This window comes from Salmo salar, chromosome 02, assembly GCF_965601325.2.
Source record: "Salmo salar chromosome 02, fSalSal1, whole genome shotgun sequence".
NCBI lineage: Eukaryota > Metazoa > Chordata > Actinopteri > Salmoniformes > Salmonidae > Salmo > Salmo salar.
Genome location: NC_138292.1, coordinates 59792805 through 59815381, shown reverse-complemented (window position 1 = coordinate 59815381; position 22577 = coordinate 59792805). Strand labels below are relative to the sequence as shown.

Below are 22577 nucleotides of genomic sequence, written 5' to 3'. Positions count from 1 at the left end.
TGAAAGTCTCTAGGAGCTCCTCTGCTCAGGACAAACTGGAATCACATTATTTCTACAATGAATATGCTTTATTTATTTATTTTTTAAAAATCACTGTCTAGAAATACAGGAGGCATACAAGAAATAAAATGGGGGGGGGGGGGGGTGTATTTGCAGTTGTAATGAAAGCCTGGTCGTCAACAGCCAGTCTGAGAATAATAATAATAATAATACAAACACAATTAAAACTACATCATGGATGTTAAAGCTTTTATCCAAATGAAATCACATTCTGCTCTTGAATGGGGAGCAGAAGGCTCCACATCTCACATAGTTAATAGTAACACTGATTTCTGACCCACACACACACTACCTATGGAGACATTGCTACAGGTATATGAACGGGAGAGGAGGTGCACACTGGGTATGATATGACACACAGCAAAATTACACAAGACAAAGAAGAAGAAAAATAAGTGTTTGTTTTCCGTTCACCAGGTTTTCCTCGTTAGGTTTTTATGTAACACATACACCACACCTACACGTCTTTCTTTTTAATACAGGTGCACACCTACACGTCTTTCTTTTTAATACAGGTGCACACCTACACGTCTTTCTTTTTAATACAGGTGCACACCTACACGTCTTTCTTTTTAATACAGGTGCACACCTACACGTCTTTCTTTTTAATACAGGTGCACACCTACACGTCTTTCTTTTTAATACAGGTGCACACCTACACGTCTTTCTTTTTAATACAGGTGCACACCTACACGTCTTTCTTTTTAATACAGGTGCACACCTACACGTCTTTCTTTTTAATACAGGTGCACACCTACACGTCTTTCTTTTTAATACAGGTGCACACCTACACGTCTTTCTTTTTAATACAGGTGCACACCTACACGTCTTTCTTTTTAATACAGGTGCACACCTACACGTCTTTCTTTTTGATACAGGTGCACACCATGCATTACCCACTAATGCTCTTATCTAGTGTCTAAGGCACTTTAAAGAAACATGTCATTACAGCTCAGCTAACATTGGAGTAAAAGTCAAATGAAAGTGGCAGTTTCCATACATTATCCTCTTTTAATACTGAACAGAGATGCCAAAGGAACAATAGAGAGCGCTGATGGATATGGACATTCTGGTACGTTAAGAGTGGGCTTAATAGTTTTAGAGCTTTGAGATGCTATCCCCAGTAGAAGGCTGTTATATCTAGGAATACTAAGTGCTTGGTAGTTGGTATGTCAGCGTATTATAAGAGAGTGTTGGGGGTCCTACTTTGCTTCCAAACCATGGCACAAACACAGTGAGATGGCAGTCTCCCTTGCTCTGAGTGGTAGGCTTTAGCTAGTCAAACTACACGTTCAATCGAAGCTCTCACCATTAGTGTTGGACTAAGGAGCTGTATTGTACATCATGTGACCACTCACGAGAGAAACTTGGGGTTTCCTGGCTCGTTACAGGGGCATATAAATACTCATTGTGCAGTTATGTGCAGTTTCCAGCGATTCTCTGTGATACGTACGCCAGCGACCATCTATCTAAGCATACCACACTTCACTGCCTTCAACCCTTCTTCCTGAACAACAGGAAAAATAGTGTTCCAATTGGTCAAAATACAACAACAAAAACCGTCAATCATGACCTATGCGATTCCTTTAAGAAGTCAGTTACCAATTGTTTATAAAGTGTTGTGAGCTTTTCACAGTTAAAACATCCTTTCCGTTCCACTTTTTTCTTCCAGAACAGGTCAGACTGTGTGAATCCACCATCTTGTTTCATTGTAGTGTTGAGAAGCGGAATAATAGTCTGTACATCAGGAAGAGACTCATGCAATGAGGGAAGCGGAGGCAGTCCATTGACCTCTGACCTATTGTTGAACAGGACTATCATCGGAGAGGACAGAGTTTTGTTAGGCCTGCTTTAATAAGCTAGGGGAGAGATGTTGGCTTTACATTTGGTGACACACTTGTATTACAAGACAATGTTTTGTTTAATGTGGGAGGAGGATGACAAAAGTGAACGTTTCCCAGTTTCGATCCTTTCCTTGCAGTTTGGCGTGCAGAGGCATACACATACCTTACATACTCACATGTGCACACACTCATAGTTCATAAGTAAAAAGCACTTGTACATAAGTTTACATATTCATTTAAGTGGAGCACATAATTCCACGCCTAGGGAGGACTATAATAAGATCATTGGGACACTCGCCGGGCCGAGCAGCTAGCCAGAGTAGAGTAGGAATATTGTTAGAGTAAGGCAGAGTAAGCCGCTCAAGTGGGAGTAATTGTTTTGTCATCCCCAGGAAGGGAGCATTTCTGGGGGGGTGGTCTGGGTCGTACTCATTAGAACACACCGTAGCAAAACGTTTGAAAGCGTCTTTCAACGGAAAATGAAAATGAGCGGTTCTTATTGGACAAATCCAGGTAGTCCCTCCCTGTTTCGGACTGTTTTCTTCTGTTTTGGTGCCTAATGAACAGGACCCTGGTTCTCCCTGCTGTTGACTCGTGGACAGGGACAGATGGAGAGGCTGAGGTGTTGTAGTCACCATGCTGCCAGGCTGGCTAATCGATAGGGTTGGTAGGATTAGCAGGGAGCGTCTATTCGGTCTGGTTGGAGGCTTGCGTGTCGTTGTGGTCGCTGGCGCGGCTGTCGGCGTCGTCATCAGAATTGTCCACGGAGGTTCCGTCGATATGGAGTTGCCGGCTGCGGCCTGAACGGCTAGACGAGAAGCTGATGGGGCCTCCACGCCTGAGGCGAACAGGCAAATATAGACATGATCATTTATCACACCCACAGATCTATGACAGTGTGTGTGTCCTATTGCATCTATAGGAGTGTTGATGAACATGTACGGGAAGTGATAACAATGAATGTCTTCTTCTTTGTTTTAAAGAAACTGGCAGAGGGAACTCCGATGGGCATAAATAACTATGTGAAGTGTATATACAGAGTGTTATGAGAGGCTATACCTGAGGCGGTTCTTGAGTGTGTTGACCTCGCGGGTCAGGCCCTCGCTGGCCTCGGTGGCGTCGTCCAGCTCCCTCTGTAGTTTCCTACGGGAGGCGTTGGCCCTGGTAGCCTCCTCCTCAGCCTCCTCCAGCTGACGCTTCAGCTGCTTCATACGAGAGTTGGCCTTCTCCATCTGACAGGGGGAGGATTTGAATTTTATTGGCACAATTCAACGTATTTACATAGCAAATTCATGGGCCAATTCAAGATTAAAACACTGAGAGAGAGAGAAAGAGAGAGAGAGAGAGAGAGATGGAGAAGAGGGGGATATATGGAGAAGAGGGGGGAGATGGACAAATGGTGGGATAGAAATTGGAAAAACAAAGATGGAGACAAAAGCTTGGGACAGACAGAAGAATTGAGAGAGAGAATCAAAGCTACAGAAGAGCGTGGGTGGGAATAGGAGAGAGAGAACCAAAGCTACAGAAGAGCGTGGGTGGGAATAGGAGAGAGACGGAGAGAGAGAGAACCAAAGCTAAAAAAGAGCGTGGGTGGGAATAGGAGAGAGAGAACCAAAGCTACAGAAGAGCGTGGGTGGGAATAGGAGAGAGAGAACCAAAGCTACAGAAGAGCGTGGGTGGGAATAGGAGAGAGAGAACCAAAGCTACAGAAGAGCGTGGGTGGGAATAGGAGAGAGAGAACCAAAGCTACAGAAGAGCGTGGGTGGGAATAGGAGAGAGAGAACCAAAGCTACAGAAGAGCGTGGGTGGGAATGGAGAGAGAGAGAGAGAGGGCCAAAGCTACAGAAGAGCGTGGGTGGGAATAGGAGAGAGAGAACCAAAGCTACAGAAGAGCGTGGGTGGGAATAGGAGAGAGAGAACCAAAGCTACAGAAGAGCGTGGGTGGGAATAGGAGAGAGAGAGAGAGAGAGAGAGAACCAAAGCTACAGAAGAGCGTGGGTGGGAATAGGAGAGAGAGAACCAAAGCTACAGAAGAGCGTGGGTGGGAATAGGAGAGAGAGAACCAAAGCTACAGAAGAGCGTGGGTGGGAATAGGAGAGAGAGAGAGAGCTTCAGAACAGATGACACAGAGACACTGTGATTATAGTGAATTAGTAGCTAACATGGCATCCATGGCCTTTTACTCACCCTTTCTAAATGTCAGAACAGACTGTTTCAAGCTCATTGTGGACCCGAGACGACCACTCACCTGCTCCTTGTACTGGTCGGCATGGCGACGCTCGTCCTCCACCTGAATCACCACCTCTTTCAGCTTCTTCTCCGTGCGTCGGACGATCTTATTGGCTGCTGCCCTCTCCCTGGGAGGAAAAAGAGTGATAACGGGAAAGTGTGTAAATAGTGTCACCCTGACTGACTCATATCTGATGGGGACATACATTTTCATCAGGATGCAGTAAAAGACTCCACATTAGGCAACCTCATACACTACCATTCAAAAGTTTGGGGTCACTTAGAAATGTCCTTGTTTTTGAAAGAAAAGCAATTTTTTTGTCCATTAAAATAACATCAAATTGATCAGAAATACAGTGTAGACATCGTTAATGTTGTAAATGACTATTGTAGATGGAAACGGCAGATTCTTTATGGAATATCTACATAGACGTACAGAGGTCCATTATCAGCAACCATAACTCCTGTGTTCCAATGGCACGTTGTGTTAGCTAATCCAAGTTCATAATTTTAAAAGGCTAATTGATCATTAGAAAACCCTTTTGCAATTATGTTAGCACAGCTGAAAACTGTTGTTCTGATTAAAAGAAGCAATAAAACTGGCCTTCTTTAGACTAGTTGAGTATCTGGAGCATCATTATTTGTGGGTTCGATTACAGGCTCAAAATGGCCAGAAACAAATAACTTTCTTCTGAAACTCGTCAGTCTATTCTTGTTCTGAGAAACGAAGGCTATTCCATGTGAGAAATTGCCAAGAAACTGAAGATCTCGTACAATGCTGTGTACTACTCCCTTCACAGAACAGCGCAAACTGGCTCTAACCAGAATAGAAAGAGGAGTGGGAGGCACCCGTGCACAACTGAGCAAGAGGACAAGTACATTAGAGTTTCTAGTTTGAGAAACAGACGACTCACAAGTCCTCAACTGGCAGCTTCATTAAATAGTACCCGCAAAACAGCAGTCTCAACGTCAACAGTGAAGAGGCGACACCGGGATGCTGGCCTTCTAGGCAGAGTTGCAAAGAAAAAGCCATATCTCAGACTGGCCAATAAAAATAAAAGATTAAGATGTGCAAAAGAACACAGACACTGGACAGAGGAAGATTGGAAAAAAGTGTTATGGACAGACGAATCTAAGTTCGAGGTGTTCGGATCACAAAGAAGAACATTCGTGAGACGCAGAAAAAATGTAAAGATGCTGGAGGAGTGCTTGACGCCATCTGTCAAAGCATTGTGGAGGCAATGTGATGGTCTGGGGGTGCTTTATTGGTGGTAAAGTGGGAGATTTGTACAGGGTAAAACGGATCTTGAAGAAGGAAGGCTATCACTCCATTTTGCAACGTCATGCCATACCCTGCGGACGGCGCTTAATTGTAGCCAATTTCCAACAGGACAATGACCCAAAGCACAGCTCCAAACTATGCAATAACTATTTAGGGAAGAAGCAGTCACCTGGTATTCTGTCTATAATGGAGTGGCAGAGCACAGTCACTGGATCTCAACCCCATTGAGCTGTTGTGGGAGCAGCTTGACCGTATGGTACGTAAGAAATGCCCATCAAGCCAATCCAACTTGTGGGAGGTGCTTCAGGAAGCATGGGGTGAAATCTCTTCAGATTACCTCAACAAATTGACAACTGGAATGCCAAAGGTCTGCAAGGCTGTAATTGCTGCAAATGGAGGAATCTTTGAGGAAAGCAAAGTTTGAAGAACACAATTATTGTTTCAATTAAAAATAATTATTTATAACCTTGTCAATGTCTTGACTATATTTCCTATTCATTTTGCAACTCATTTCATTTCATTTCCTTGGAAAACAAGGAAATGTCTACGTGACCCCAAACTTTTCAAATCAAATCAAAGTTTATTTGTCACGTGCGCCGAATACAACAGGTGTAGACCTTACAGTGAAACATTGCAAATAGTCCGGGTAGCCATTTGATTACCTGTTCGGAGTCTTATGGCTTGGGGGTAAAAACTGTTGAGAAGCCTTTTTGTCCTAGACTTGGCACTCCGGTACCGCTTGCAATGTGGTAGTAGAGAGAACAGTCTGTGGCTGGGGGCTTTGACAATTTTTAGGGCCTTCCTCTGACACCGCCTGGTGTAGAGGTCCTGGATGGCAGGCAGCTTAGCCCCAGTGATGTACTGGGCCGAACGCACTACCCTCTGTAGTGCCTTGTGGTCAGAGGCCGAGCAATTGCCGTACCAGGCAGTGATGCAACCAGTCAGGATGCTCTTGATGTTGCAGCTGTAGAACCTTTTGAGGATCTCAGGACCCATGCCAAATCTTTTTAGTTTCCTGAGGGGGAATAGGCTTTGTCGTGCCCTCTTCACGACTGTCTTGGTGTGTTTAGACCATTCTAGTTTGTTGTTGATGTGGACACCAAGGAACTTGAAGCTCTCAACCTGCTCCACTTTCCGCCCCGTCGATGAGAATGGGGGCTTGCTCGGTCCTCCTTTTCCTGTAGTCCACAATCATCTCCTTAGTCTTGGTTACGTTGAGGGATTGGTTGTTATTCAGGCACCACCCGGCCAGGTCTCTGACCTCCTCCCTATAGGCTGTCTCGTCGTTGTCGGTGATCAGGCCTCCCACTGTTGTGTCGTCTGCAAACTTAATGATGTTGTTGGAGTTGTGCCTGGCCATGCAGTCGTGGGTGAAAAGGGAGTACATGAGGGGACTGAGCACGCACCCCCGGGGAGCTCCAGAGTTGAGGATCAGCGTGGCAGATGTGTTGCTACCTACCCTTACTACCTGCGGCCGGCCCGTCAGGAAGTCCAGGATCCAGTTGTAGAGGGAGGTGTTTAGTCCCAGGATCCTTAGCTTAGTGATGAGCTTTGAGGGTACTATGGTGCTGAATGCTGAGCTGTAGTCAATGAACAGCATTCTCACATAAGTGTTCCTTTTGTCCAGGTGGGAAAGGGCAGTGTGGAGTGCAATAGAGATTGCATCATCTGTGGATCTGTTTGGGCGGTATGCAAATTGGAGTGGGTCTAGGGTTTCTGGGATAATGGTGTTGATGTGAGCCATTACCAGCCTTTCAAAGCACTTCATGGCTACGGATGTGAGTGCTATGGGTCTGTAGTCATTTAGGCAGGTTGCGTTTGTGTTCTTGGGCACAGGGACTATGGTGGTCTGCTTGAAACATGTTGGTATTACAGACTCAATCAAGGACATGTTGAAAATGTCAGTGAAGACACCTGCCAGTTGGTCAGCACATGCCCGGAGCACACGTCCTGGTAATCCGTCTGGCCCCACAGCCTTGTGTATGTCGACCTGTTTAAAGGTCTTACTCACGTCGGCTATGGAGAGCGTGATCACACAGTCGTCTAGAAGAGCTGATGCTTTCATGCATGCCTCAGTGTTGCTTGTCTCGAAGCGAGCATAGAAATGATTTAGCTGTGCTTCCCTTTGTAGTCTGTAATAGTTTGCAAGCCCTGCCACATAAGACGAGCGTCGGAGCCGGTGTAGTATGATTCAATCTTAGTCCTGTATTGACGCTTTGACTGTTTGATGGTTCGTCGCAGGGCATAGCAGGATTTCTTGTAAGCTTCCGGGTTAGAGTCCCGCACCTTGAAAGTGTCAGCTCTACCCTTTAGCTCAATGCGAATGTTGCCTGTAATCCATGGCTTCTGGTTGGGGTATGTAGGTACAGTCACTGTGGGGACGACGTCCTCGATGCACTTATTGATGAAGCCAGTGACTGATGTGTTGTACTCCTCAATGCCATCGGAAGGATCCCGGAACATATTCCAGTCTGTGATAGCAAAACAGTCCTGTAGTTTAGCATCTGCTTCATCTGACCACTTTTTTTATAGACCGAGTCACTGGTGCTTCCTGCTTTAATTTTTGCTTGTAAGCAGGAATCAGGAGGATAAAGTTGTGGTCGGATTTACCAAATGGAGGGCGAGGGAGAGCTTTGTACGCGTCTCTGTGCGTGGAGTACAGGTGATCTTGAATTTTTTCCCCTCTGGTTGCACATTTAACATGTTGATAGAAATTTGGTACAACTGATTTAAGTTTCCCTGCATTAAAGTCTCCGGCCACTAGGAGGGCCGCCTCTGGGTGAGTGGTTTCCTGTTTGCTTATTTCCTTAGACAGCTGACTGAGTGCGGTCTTAGTGCCAGCATCTGTCTGTGGTGGTAAATAAACAGCCAAACAGCCAAAAGTATAGCTGAAAACTCTCTAGGCAAGTAGTGTGTTTGAACGGTACTGTATGTTTTCAGCCCCCTAGTGTTAAAGATCCAATGAAGTCATATATATCTCAATATCAAATCATTTCTGGGTAACAATGAATTACCTTACTGTGATTGTTTTCAATTAAAATGGTCAAAACGAAACAAAAATAGCTTCTTAGCAAAGAGCAATTTCTCAAGCAAGAATTTTGCTAGGACTGTCAGGGGAAAACAAAAAAAATGCTGTTATTGGCAGAAAAGTTTGGAACGCTTTCTTATTGGTCTATTAACTAATTTACCATATGGTGATGACACCAGGTAGGCAAAAACTCCATCCCACCAAAATGGCCTGAAACTTCATGCTGTCTTTATACTAAAAGGGCATTATCATAATTTTCACAATTTCACAGGATTATTCCAACCTCCTAGTGTGGAAATATATATACACAGCACAGAAAAATCACATTTTAGACTGGGCCTTTAAAGGTCCAGATTTTGAGTAGTTTGTAATCTGATTCTAGATCTGTGGTAAGGGGAAACTCCTACCTCTAGTGGCCTATTGAGTATGGGTAAATCATTACATTGAGTGTATGAGCTAGAGTCCACCTATTGAAGCCTACATTTAATTCTAGGTAACCTCCTATCTTTAAACTCTGACCCCCATTATGACGTCTATTTAGTACAGTATATAGAAGACTTCTTACTTGGCCTCCTGCTCCAGTTGCTCCTCCAGCTGCAGTATCTTGGCCTCCAGGGCAGTGATGGCAGCCTTGAACTTGGACTTGACTGCCCCCTCCAGCTCTCCCAGCTTGGCCTTCAGCTCCTTGTTCTGCCTCTCCATTCCTTGACGGGCGTTCTCACTCTTCTGGGCCGCGCTGCGCTCCCCAGCCAGCTCTGTGTTCAGGATGTCCACCTTGGGAGAGAAATGCGGATAAAGGGAGAGAGGTTCACTCTTTGTCCATCTCTATATAAAACCGTTAGTTGTGGGTCCCAGGAAGTAGTCTGGTGTGCTATTTGTTAGTGCAGTTTATTATAGGCTACTCTCCAGGCCATAGAGAGACTACATTCTATGGTCAAGGAATCGTCTCTGTGTATGAGTGAATCTCAAAAGTACTTTCCTTTTGTCCGATCTCCTCCATCAAAACGTCAAGAGACAATGCCGGTTTAAGGAGAGTTTTACCTGTTCTGTACCTTCATGAGCTGTGTGTACGTGTTTGACAATGTGAGAGTTGTATTGTACCTGCATGGTGGTCTTGCGGAAGCGGTCGTTGAGCAGCTCCATGTTGCTCTGTTCCTCCTCTAGTTCCTCCTCCAGCTGCGAGATGCGGGCCTCTAGCCTCCTCTTCTCATCTAGCAAGGCCGACCTGACCCAAGCAAGTGAATGATTCGGTGATGTGGTTGGTACAGAACAGAGCATAGATTCTCTACATAGAATCAGATCAGAGCATAGATTCTCTTCACACGATAGATTGCTTGTTTTGTCACAGAAACTGAAATTAGGTGAACTGTTACAATTTTAGCAACCAGCGATTTCTGCATATTGCACCATTAAATCTGGAAAATATCATGCTTGAATTTGATCATTAATCAGGAAAATGTAGCTACTCACTTTCCAGAAGCGCTATTTGAGATCTCGTCAGCCAGCTCGTCTCTCTCCTGCTCAGCGTGTCTACGGGCCCTCTCTGAAGCCGCCAGGTCCTCCTGCAGCTGTAGGATCTCAGCTTCCAGGCCCTTTAGTTTCTTCTCGTTCTCTTTAGACTGTGCAAAGATCTCATCACGGGATGCTCTGGCCTCCTCCAGCTCCCTCTGGTAGTCCTTCATCTGGGCCTGCAGGGGGCAGCAGCAAGGCAAAGAGTAAGACCAACAGTCTGGGGCAACTGTACAGGTTTAGGGGTCAACTCCATTTCAAATGAGATTTTCCTCAATACTCCTCTAAGGCAGCATTTACACATGCAGCCCAATTCTGATATTATTTGCCACTAATTGGTCTTTTGACCAATCAGATCAATCTGTTGCCCATAATTGGGCTGCCTGTGTAAATGCAGCCTATGAGAAAATGTTTGAAATTCAGTTTTTCTTCCCAAATTGAAATAGAACCGACCCCAACCCCGTAGCTATACTGAATATAATAGTGTAAGGCCAGCGGGGAGGCTACAAATGAGACCAGACCAACTTGAACGACTAGAGTTTACAGCATCAGGGATGTCATCTAAATACAGACATTGGTAGTCCTGGACATATTCTAATCTAGGCTACATTAAAGCTGACTACACAGTGGACAGACAGGCACAGATACCATACCTGCAGAGGCTACCAGTCCATTTTATTGATAAAAGGATACAGGTGTAAGAAATAATATTGCTGATTATCAGAGATCAGACAACCAGGAGTTCCTAATTAATCAGGTAAAAATGATTGACATAGTAGTTCTGCTAACTTTCCCAAAATTCCTGGTTGGAATATTCTTGGAATTCTGGGAAAGTTACCAGAATTTTGCAACAATATTTATAATCTACAGCTGAAGTCGGAAGTTTACATATACTAAGTAGACTGTGCCTTTAAACAGCTTGGAACATTCCAGGAAACGATGTCATGGCTTTAGAAGCTTCTGATAGGATAATTGACATCATTTGAGTCAATTGGAGGTGTACCTCCAATGTATTTCAAGGCCTACCTTCAAACTCAGTGCCTCTTAGTTTGACATCATGGGAAACTAAAAAGAAATCAGCCAAGACCTCAGAAAAAAAATTGTAGACCTCCACAAGTCTGGTTCATACTTGGGAGCAATTTCCAAACGCCTGAAGGCACCACGTTCATCTGTACAAACAACAGTATGCAAGTATAAACACCATGGGACCACGCAGCCATCATACCGCTCAGGAAGGAGACATGTTCTGTCTCCTAGAGATGAATGTACTTTGGTGTGAAAAGTGCAAATCAATCCCAGAGCAACAGCAAAGGACCTTGTGAAGATGCTGGAGGAAACAGGTACAAAAGTATCTATATCCACAGTAAAACGAGTCCTATATCGACATACCTATAAGGCCGCTCAGCAAGGAAGAAGCCACTGCTCCAAAACCGCCATAAAAAAGCACGACTACGGTTTGCAACTGCACATGGGGACAAAGATCGTACTTTTTGGAGAAATGTCCTCTGGTCTGATGAAACAAAAATAGAACTGTTTGGCCATAATGACCATCGTTATGTTTGGAGGAAAAAGGGGGAGGCTTGCAAGCCAGAGAACACTATCCCAACCGTGAAGCACTGGGGTGGCAGCATCATGTTGTGGGGGTGCTTGCTGCAGGAGGGACTGGTGCACTTCACAAAATAGATGGCATCATGAGGGAGGAAAATTATGTGGATATATTGAAGCAACATCTCAAGACGTCAGTCAGGAAGTTAAAGCTTGGTCGCAAATGGGTGTTCCAAATGGACAATGACCCCAAGCATACTTCCAAAGTTGTGGCAAAATGGCTTAAAGTCAAGGTATGGGAGTGGCCATCACAAAGCCCTGACCTCAATCCTATAGAAAATTTGTGGGCAGAACTGAAAAAGCGTGTACGAGCAAGGAGGCCTACAAACCTGACTCAGTTACACCAGCTCTGTCAGGAGGAATGGGCCAAAATTCACCCAACTTATTGTGGGAAGCTTGTGGAAGGCTACCCAAAACATTTGACCCAAGTTAAACAATTTAAAGGCAATGCTACCAAATACTAATTGAGTGTATGTAAACTTCTGACCCACTTGAATGTGATGACAGAAATAAAAGCTGAAGTAAATCAATCTCTCTACTATTATTGTGACATTTCATATTCTTAAAATAAAGTGGTGATCCTAACTGACCTAAGACAGGAAATGTTTACTCGGATTAAATGTCAGGAATTGTGAAAAACTTGAAATGTATTTGGCTAAGGTGTATGTAAACTTCCAACTTCAACTGTTCATAATAGCTCAACACAACTTGAGAATGAACAAGCAAACACAAATCCTGTATGAAGTCTCACCTGTAGTTTTCTGAGCTGTTTGATGGCTTCATCTCTGGCCTTGTTGGATGCTTCTATTTGCACCTCCAGGTCCTTGAGGTCCATCTCCAGCTTCTTCTTAGCTGCCACGGCCAGGGCTCTCTGCTTCCTCTCATCCTCTAGCTCTGCCTCCATCTCACGAACCTGGGGAAGGGGTCAGACAACAAGATATTACAGAGAGGGTTGAAAACACCAAGTAAGTGATGAAACCTAGTGAAGTTTGGGTTCTAGCTTGCTCGGATGCAATAACGGTTAGGGTAAAGATGGATGGGGAGTACACAATGAGTCCATAAGTTAAAGTTTTTGACCATATAATATTTTCTCCGAACTGTTGGCCTAGCTAAATCACCTGAGTTTCTATTAGAGGTCTGCATGTTACTCCCCAAAAAGGGTCCTCTCTGCTCGTCTCTGTACCTGTTTGACCAGCGTCCTCTTCTTCTCCTCGTTCTGTTCGTCTCTGGCCTGCAGGTCCCTGTCGAACTGGGCCTTCATGGCCTGCATGTTGACCTCCAGACGCAGCTTGCCGTCCTCCGTGGCCTGCAGCTCGTCCTCCAGCTCCTCCAGCTGGGTCCTCATCTCTTCCACCTGCTGCTCCAGGGTGCGCTTCGACTTCTCCAGCTCATGGACCTACACACAGGGGGACGTGGAGAGACTGTTAGCAGCAACATCTCTTTTCTGGGTCGAAAACTTTCATAAGGAAGCCATCGCATAGGATTAGTCAAACAAATTCTCACTCAAAGCAAAATTCTGAGGTTGGTGGACAGAGTTATTTCAAAATGAAGTCATTTACAGAAAGCTTCTGTATGTAAGGTGTGTAAGGTCTCCAACAACTTTTAGGAACCACCACCAGCTCCTGTAACACAGGCAATCTCACTCATTCTGTGGTGGGTGGATTGGTGGCCATATTGGAAGAAACATACCAAAACCTGTACATTTTGCTTCTATCAATCCTCATTGGATGAGCCAAGCCAAGGCATAGGATTGGGTTGTATAAGGTATTTGAGAACCTTCAGCTCCTGTATGGGGGGTTTAAACTACGTACGCTCTTGCCCACGTCGTCCTTGGAGCTCATCAGGTCCTCCATCTCAGTCCTCAGCTGCTTGTTGAGCCTCTCAAACTCCTCCTTGGCCTCCAAGGCCTCGTCCAGAGCCCGGGCCATTGACAGAGCCTTGGTCTCCTTCTCCCTGGCCTCAGCCTCGGCCTTGTCACGCTCCTCTGCATAGCGGGCAGAGATGGTCTTCTCCTCAGCCAGGAGCTAACATAGAGGGAGAAGATAGTGATGAAGAAGGATGGCAAGCAATGTCTTACTGGTAAGTTATGTTAACGAAGGCAATCATTGGAATCAAGAAATCACAAAAACTCAGCCATTTCTTCATTGATGGCAGGTCTACTTTTATTTTGCAGAGAGGGGAGAAGGAGATAAGCAAAGGTGAGAGGGAGAAAAGGAAGCGAGATAGAGGAAAGGATAGAGACAAATCGAGACGATACGATACCTGGTCGAACTTCTTCTGCTTCTTCTCCAGGTTGGAGACGATGGTCCTCTGGTGGTCCAGGTCCACCATGAGGTCGTCCAGCTCCTGCTGCAGGCGGGTCTTGGTCTTCTCCATCTTGTCGAAGGCGGAGGCTTTCTCCTCCAGCCGCTGGCTGGTCAACTCCATGTCCTTCTGTAGCTTCCTCTTCACCTCCTCCAGAGACTCCAGGGTCCCCACGTCCTCATCCAGCTTCTTCCTAGACTCAAACAGCTAGATGGAGAAGACAATGGTTTTCATATTATATTTTTTCTGTGGTTGTTACATGAGGAAATAAGATTCACAGCTTTGTGAGTGAGCATTTGATATACAGAAAATGACAGTGGTCTTTAAAAAAAAACACATTACTGATCTTAGTGTTGGGGAAGCTACTATGAAAATATATTTTACCAAGCTACCAATTAATTCATACTGAAAGAAGTTGAGCTACTTTAAAGCTACCCTTAATAAAAATATAGTTTACTTAACTAAAGTGACTTTAAAAAAGTACAGTGCCTTGCAAAAGTATTCACCCCCTTTTTAAAAAAGTACAGTGCCTTGCAAAAGTATTCACCCCCTTTTTAAAAAAGTACAGTGCCTTGCAAAAGTATTCACCCCCTTTGGTGTTTTTCCTATTTTGTTGCATTACAACCTGTAATTTAAATGGATTTTTATTTGGATTCCTTGTAATTGACATACACAAAATAGTCCAAATTGGTGAAGTGAAATGAAAAACATAACTTGTTTAAAAATGTATTTATCTTTTATTAAAAAAGGAAATGTGGTGCGTGCCTATGTATTGCCCACCTTTGCTATGAAGCCCCTAAATAAGATCTGGTGCAACCAATTACCTTCAGTAGTCACATATTTAGTTAAATAAAGTCCACCTGTGTGCAATCTAAGTGTCACATGATCTTAGTATATATACACCTGTTCTGAAAGGCCCCAGAGTCTGCAACACCACTATGCAAGGGGCACCACCAAGCAAGCGGCACCATGAAGACCAAGGAGCTCTCCAAACAGGTCAGGGACAAAGTTGTGGAGAAGTACCAATTAGGGTAGGGTTATAAAAAATATCAGAAACTTTGAACATCCCACGGAGCACTATTAAATCCATTATTAAAAAATAGAAAGAATATGGCACCACAACAAACCTGCCACCCACCAAAACTCACAGACCAGGCAAGGAGGGCATTAATCAGAGAGGCAACAAAGATACCAAAGATAACTCTGAAGGAGCTGCAAAGCTCCACAGCGGAAATTGGAGTATGTGTCCATAGGACCACTTTAAGCCGTACACTCCACAGAGCTGGGCTTTAAGCAATGGCGCTTTTCTGACCACTCTTCTGTAAAGAAAAAAATAAGCAAACACATTTGGTGTTCGCCAAAAGGCATGTGGGAGACTCCCCAAATATGGAAGAAGGTACTCTAGTCAGATGAGACTAAAATGTAGCTTTTTGGCCATCAAGGAAAACACCATCCCAACAGTGAAGCATGGTGGTGGCAGCATCATGCTGTAGGGATATATTTTTCATCGGCAGGGACTGGGAAACTGGTCAGAATTGGAACGGCAAAGCTCCTCATTTCACTTCACCCCAAACATCAATCCTATTGAGAATCTGTGGTATGACTTAAAGATTGCTGTACACCAGCAGGAACCCATCCAACTTGAAGGAGCTGGAGCAGTTTTGCCTTGAAGAATGGGCAAAAATCCAAGTGGCTAGATGTGCCAAGCTTATAGAGACATATCCCAAGAGACTTGCAGCTGTAATTGCTGCAAAAGGTGGCTCTACAAAGTATTGACTTTGGGGGGGTGAATAGTTATGCACGCTCAAGTTTTGTGTTTTTTTGTCTAATTTCTTGTTTGTTTCACAATAAAAAATATTTTGCATCTTCAAAGTGGTAGGCATGTTGTGTAAATCAAATGATACAAACCCCTAAAAAATCTATTTTAATTCCAGGTTGTAAGGCAACAAAATAGGAAAAATGCCAAGGGGGTGAATACTTTCGCAAGGCACTGTAGTTCACTATGTGAAGGAACATTTTATGTTTGTACTTTTCTAATAACCAATTCGACTGAGTTCATCGTTCAGTGACTGATTGATCGTGCCTGGGAGGAACCCTCACTATCAGTATCTGCAATTTGGCAGTACGCCCAGAACATTGTTTTGAGAACGGATATCTCAGTTTCAAGGTCTCACTCAGCTTGGAGAGAAGAAGCCTCGTGAGGTATTGGTCTGTCACATGCATGAACCAAACATTAATGATGAATTCATTATGAATAAGCTAAATCAAGCAAATATAACTTGTCTGTGTAAGCAGTATATAAGAGATCTAACGGGACTGCCCAGACAGAGCTCACTTCAGACCGGTAATTTAGTTTGACTGTGACCTATCCAGCTTGCTGTTAATAAAGAATGATTCATTTAAGATTGACTTCAGGTGTCCCTGGTGGTAATTTCCATAACAACTACATCCAAACTACTTTTTGCAAGAATAGATCACTTTGGGGTCATATGTTAACAGAATGTGTTATTTAGCCTATTAAACAAAAATGATGTTCCAAGAGAGAATTAGGCAGGTCTGATGCTGAAAAATAAAAACATGTATTGCCTAACTACTGACAACACTTCCTAGATTTGAATTTAGTTCAACTACCACCAAGCTACTGCAAAATGTAGTTAAATTACTAGTAGAACTACATGTAGTTTACTTCTCCCCAACACTGTATTCAACTTATACCCAATATGTATTTCGTGAATAAGGAATCTAGCTACCACAACCTGTAGTAAATATCAATGGTGGGTGTTCACAGCTGGAAACCCTGTCCTATTGGCAGTGAAACATTAAGAATGCCAGTGGGGTCCATACCTGAGCCTGCAGCGTGGCCAGTTGTTTCTCCAGATTCCTGCGGGCCTCCTCGTCCTCCTCCTGCTGCTCCTGCAGGGTGCTCTTGTCCTCCTCCAGCTGACGGATACGAGAGCTCAGGTTCAGCTTCTGACGAGTCTCCTCCTGGAGCAGCTCCTACACACAATCACGCACACACACACACACAAAAGACGCAAAGACCCAACGGTAGTTAACCACCACTTACAATAAGACTCGTTGGATGGAGACAGTGATTTTTGCAGCAGATTGGCATTAGCTACAAGTGTTTCCAATAATGAAGCGTCATCAAAGGACATTTGCTTCCATAGCATATTATAATACCTCCAACTTTGATTTCAACTATTAGAGCATGTAATGGCTTGGTGACGTATAAGGAGTCTCTGCTCACCTGTGTGTCCTGTAACGCACTCTCCAGGCCGGCTGAATCCTTGGCCAGCTTGATTCCCTTCTTCTCAGCGTCCTCCAGCAGGGCGGAGACAGTGTCCAGCTCCGTCTACAGACAAAGGTCTATAAATATCTCTTCATATTCACATTAAAACATATTCACTCCCATTTTGAGAAACCAATTGACTTCAACACATAGTGATGACGACAGACAGAGTGGTCCGTTGACTTGCCCTCTAACCTGTAGTTTGTGTGTGCGGTCGGCCAGTTCTACTTTAGCCCTCTCTCCCTCGGTGGCTCGGGCCATGAACTCCTGCAGCTGAGCCTCCATCTTCTTCCTCTTGTGTTCTGACTCTGTCTTGGCCTGCTGAAGCCCCTTCACCTCGCTCACCAGCTCCTTGTTGTCACTCTCCAGGGTGCACTTGTTCTTCTCCAGGTTGGACTTGAACTGCAGCGGAAAGAGGGGAGAGAGGGGTTGTGGTATACATTGGGAAGATGAGAGAATTTTACAGAGGGTATGTTGGATAGGGCTGTCCTCTTGGCCTGCTTAGCAAATAAGTGATAGTGTAGTGTTACTACTGTATGAGATGACATTATGTTGAAGGTCTATTTTCTCAGGTGGCGACCAATGATTTATATACATTAGATGACTGATAGGGGGTGCTGTGTTGAAGCCACCGTGCCTCCTTCTTGGGAGTGTAGAAAAATATTTTGGAAGCTATAGAAATGCATTTATTAATGTCTAAATTCGTTTTTGCCACATGTATTCTATTAGAAACACCTTAATGCCTACAATTACATTATATTGTGAGCTAAACATACATTCTTTTAATTAAAATAAAATATAAAAACACAGTATACTTTTATGAGATTACTAATGTTACTGTCCCCATGACAACACATACTTAAATACATGTCAATTTGTCCTTGTCTCATTTCATTTAAACACTGTAGAATTCCATTCATTCCCATGGAGGACTGCTCCTACTGGGGAGTCCCAATATGGCCAACCAGTGGCTTCAAAGCCTCTCAATGGCCAATACATAGCATCAGCAATCCAGGGTTTATATACATCGTTGGAGGAGATCCACCCTCTTGACCTGCTAAACATGTGTAGTGCTACTACTGTATAACAACGTTATGGTTGGCAGGTGTTATGTCTGATGGTGGACCTAGCCTCTAGGCCTGCTAAACATGTAATGAGACATGTTACTAGATGATTGACAGGTGTATTGTCTCTGATTATAGACCCACCCTCTTGGCCTGCTCCAAATTCTCAGACAGCTCCTCCAGGGCGGTGGAGTGTCTCTGTCTCATTTCCTGGACCTGAGACTCGTGGTTCTTGGTCTCCTCTTCGATGGCCTTCTTCAGCTCAGCCACCTCCTGCTCTCGCTTGGTCCTGAGAGGAGAGAAAGGACAGGAGAGAGGAGTTAGGAAGGGAGGTAGACCCATAAAAGACACCTTAATGAGGTGCTGTGTCTCTCCATAGCCCTCATGCAGATACACACGCAGATACTTTGCCAAACTATGACAGTGACACTTTTTCAGTGCGACCCTACACCGGTTCTTTATCCATTTCTAAAAGCACCAAAAATAAACATATTGGGACTACAGTAAACATATAAGCACATCAGCGCAGCAGAGAGCAGTACAGCTGAGCCTTGACAAGCAGTGTCCCAGTACCTGAGCTCCTGCTGGGCAGCGGTGGTATCCAGCGTGTCCTCCAGCTCAGTCTTCAGAGCCTCCAGCTCCTCACTGAGGTCCCGCTTGACTTTCTCTGCCTTGTTCCTGGACACCTTCTCTGACTCCAGGTCCTCCTGCAGCTCTGACAGCTGGGCCTGCAGCTCCCGCACAGCTTTCAGAGCGTTGTTCTTCTGGGCCGCCTCGTCATCACCCCTGGTACACACGCACACACAACAAACCAATCAATTCCAAAATCAATTCCAAACAGCAACATATAAATCATTAGATTAGCTAGCTAATGCCAGGATACATTCCATTTCAATGAAGAGGTGAGAAATCATGTTAACTGTGGGGCATTCATCTGAGCAGTACTTTTATAGTACCAGAGATGTCCAAATGTTAGGAACATTTTGGGTAAAACCATGGAACACAAAACTGGTACATGAAATCACTGCATATTCTCTAAATCTCCCAAAAAGGCTGATCATTTCAAAATCATACAGGCCCTAGCAAGTGAGACTGCAGGGTGGTGACAAAAACCCAGTGAACACAGGGTGGCAGTGTGATCGACCTTACAATGGGTGAGCTCATGGAGGACCAGTGTGTGTTTGTGTGTGTGTGTGTGTGTGTGTGTGCGATGCAGTGCCTTAGACCACTGCGCCACCTGGGAGGCGAGCTCATGAATATTTTCCACAAAATTAGGTCTGAATTGGCTTTGGATTACAAAGAATGTTAAATGAACAATCAAGCTAAATTGAGCTAATACTTGGATGCAAGTTGACACTCTTTCTCCTCCTTCCAAGAGACAGGTCTTTTTCAAGCCATATCTGGTAATGTTTTCCTTGAGTCCAGCAGCCCTGTTCAGAAGCTATTAAAAATAAACGTCTGTGAAGTACAAACAGATTCTGTGACCAATTCCCTCTGAGGTGTGAGACGATCCGTCGTGGCTGCCATGCCCAAGCTGAGATTCCTTTTCCTTTCCGTCGGAAAATTCAGTGAGAGACTTGGATGGAGCACATCATCAATCTCTATCAATCTGCCTCAGAGTGTGCGTGTGTATTAAATGTCTCTAGTGAGGGTGATAGCCAGCATTCCAGCACGCACTGCACTAAGGAAGGCATTAGTTTAGTTTAGAGTGAACCGATGCCACTGAACAACTAAGCAGCTGGACTGTGTGGCTGCTTTTAAATATTTAGTTCATAGCCAACATGAGGGTATGTGCCCATATGAAAAAATACTATAGTATTCTATGGTTAAATAATATTGTATTCACTGTAGTGTTTTTGCGGACTTTACTTTAGTGTACTGTAGTATTTACAATCTACTGCACTGTTGGAACTAGTAACATAAGCATTTTGTTGCACCTGCTATAAACCCTCCAAATCTGTATATACCATAGTCATTACTGTAGGGTTTTTGTGGACTGTAGTGATTTTGTGAACATTACTGATGTCACGTCCTGACCATAGAGAGCTCTTATTTTCTATGGTAGAGCAGGTCAGGGCGTGACTGGGGGGTTTATCTAGTTTATTTATTTCTATGTTGTGTTCTAGTTTCTTTTTTCTATGTTGGGTTTTTTGAATGATTCCCAATTAGAGGCAGCTGGTCATCGTTGTCTCTAATTGGGGATCATATTTAAGTAGTTGTTTTTCCCACCTGTGTTTGTGGGAGAATATTTTGAGTTAGTGCATGTTGCACCTCTGTCGTCACGATTTGTTGCTTGTTATTAGTTTATTGTTTGTCTCGTTAAGTTTCACATTCAAATAAAAGATGTGGAACGATACTCACGCTGCGCCTTGGTCTCCATCTTACGACGAACGTGACAACTGAAGTGTTTTTGTGGTCTGTAGTATACTGTAGTATTTACTATAGTATTCTATAGTATACTACACAATTCTATACTAAGTTCTACACACGATCGAGGAATTTTACAGTGTGTAGTATAGTATTCTACAGTATACTACACAATTCTATACTAAGTACTGTAGTATTCTATAGTAAACTGTGGTATTTTGTTGTGTGTGTGTGTGTGTGTGTGTGTGTGTGTGTGTGTGTGTGTGTGTGTGTGTGTGTGTGTGTGTGTGTGTGCCAGCTGAGTCTCAACTGCTTGGGCCCTGTAGAGTGGACTGTTGCTATGGGGACAGGCAATGGAAGTGGGAGTATATGTGTGGGTGCACATCTAGCCGGTATGGTTTACTGGACCACAGTAGTGGCCGGGCAGGTTGGGCCGGTTGCCATAGGAACAGGCAACATGCGCGGTACAAGCTTGCATGGTGGGCAAAGCTTATCTATTCATCATCTATTGCCCTTAATGATCCAGGTAGCGTTCACATAGTACATCCTCCATTTCATTCGATTTCACCGTTTCAAAACATTTTCTCTTGTACAGTCGAGGCCAAAAGTTTTGAGAATGACACAAATATTAATTTTCACAGTCTACTGCCTCAGTTTGTATGATGGCAATTAGCATATACTCCAGAATGTTATGAAGAGTGATCAGATGAATTGCAATTAATTGCAAAGTCCCTCTTTGCCATGCAAATTAACTGAATCCCCCAAAAAACATTTCCGCTGCATTTCAGCCCTGCCACAAAAGGACCAGCTAACATCATGTCAGTGATTCTCTCGTTAACACAGGTGTGAGTGTTGACGAGGATAAGGCTGGAGATCACTCTGTCATGCTGATTGAGTTCGAATAACAGACTGGAAGCTTCAAAAGGAGGGTGGTGCTTGGAATCATTGTTCTTCCTCTGTCAATCATGGTTACCTGCAAGGAAACACGTGCCGTCATCATTGCTTTGCACAAAAAGGGCTTCACATATTGCTGCCAGTAAGATTGCCCCTAAATCAACCATTTATCGGATCATCAAGAACTTCAAGGAGAGCAGTTCAATTGTTGTGAAGGCTTCAGGGCGCCCAAGAAAGTCCAGCAAGCGCCAGGACCGTCTCCTAAAGTTGATTCAGCTGCGGGATCGGGGCACCACCAGTATAGAGCTTGCTCAGGAATGGCAGCAGGCAGGTGTGAGTGCATCTGCATGCACAGTGAGACGAAGACTTTTGGAGGATGGCCTGGTGTCAAGAAGGGCAGCAAAGAAGCCACTTCTCTCCAGGAAAAACATCAGGGACAGACTGATATTCTGCAAAAGGTACAGGGATTGGACTGCTGAGGACTGCGGTAAAGTCATTTTCTCTGATGAATCCCCTTTCCGATTGTTTGGGGCATCCGGATAAAAGCTTGTCCGGAGAAGACAAGGTGAGCGCTACCATCAGTCCTGTCTCATGCCAACAGTAAAGCATCCTGAGACCATTCATGTGTGGGGTTGCTTCTCAGCCAAGGGAGTGGGCTCACTCACAATTTTGCCTAAGAACTCAGCCATGAATAAAGAATGGTACCAACACATTCTCCAAGAGCAACTTCTCCCAACCATCCAGGAACAGTTTAGTGATGAACAATGCCTTTTCCAGTATGATGGAGCACCTTGCCATAAGGCAAAAGTGATAACTAAGTGGCTCGGGGAACAAAACATCGATATTTTGGGTCCAATGCCAGGAAACTCCCCAGACCTTAATCCCATTGAGAACTTGTGGTCAATCCTCAAGAGGCGGGTGGACAAACAAAAACCCACAAATTCTGACAAACTCCAAGCATTGATTATGCAAGAATGGGCTGTCATCAGTCAGGATGTGGCTCAAGAAGTTAATTGACAGCATGCCAGGGTGGATTGCAGAGGTCTTGAAAAAGAAGGGTCAACACTGCAAATATTGACTCTTTGCATCAACTTCATGT

The 22577-nt window shown here is 44.3% G+C and overlaps 1 protein-coding gene across 6 annotated transcripts in view; it reads right to left on the bottom strand.

The window, feature by feature from the left end:
* Nucleotides 1–2451: 2451 nt before the first annotated feature.
* The window catches only part of LOC106587011 (myosin-10), a 92526-nt gene continuing 72400 nt past the window's right edge, over nt 2452–22577 (bottom strand). For all 6 annotated transcript variants that reach the window (XM_014174807.3, XM_014174832.3, XM_014174840.3 and 3 more), the window contains 15 exons: nt 18791–19003; nt 18362–18506; nt 17349–17555; nt 17112–17216; nt 16706–16858; nt 13820–14068; nt 13369–13581; nt 12741–12953; nt 12309–12470; nt 9914–10131; nt 9545–9668; nt 9009–9217; nt 4153–4261; nt 2964–3136; nt 2452–2742 (listed from right to left, as the gene is read on the bottom strand). In XM_014174807.3, the coding sequence (XP_014030282.1) occupies nt 2592–2742; nt 2964–3136; nt 4153–4261; nt 9009–9217; nt 9545–9668; nt 9914–10131; nt 12309–12470; nt 12741–12953; nt 13369–13581; nt 13820–14068; nt 16706–16858; nt 17112–17216; nt 17349–17555; nt 18362–18506; nt 18791–19003 (2644 nt within the window). In that variant the 3' untranslated portion in view covers nt 2452–2591. The remainder of the gene's footprint in view (nt 2743–2963; nt 3137–4152; nt 4262–9008; nt 9218–9544; nt 9669–9913; nt 10132–12308; nt 12471–12740; nt 12954–13368; nt 13582–13819; nt 14069–16705; nt 16859–17111; nt 17217–17348; nt 17556–18361; nt 18507–18790; nt 19004–22577) is intronic.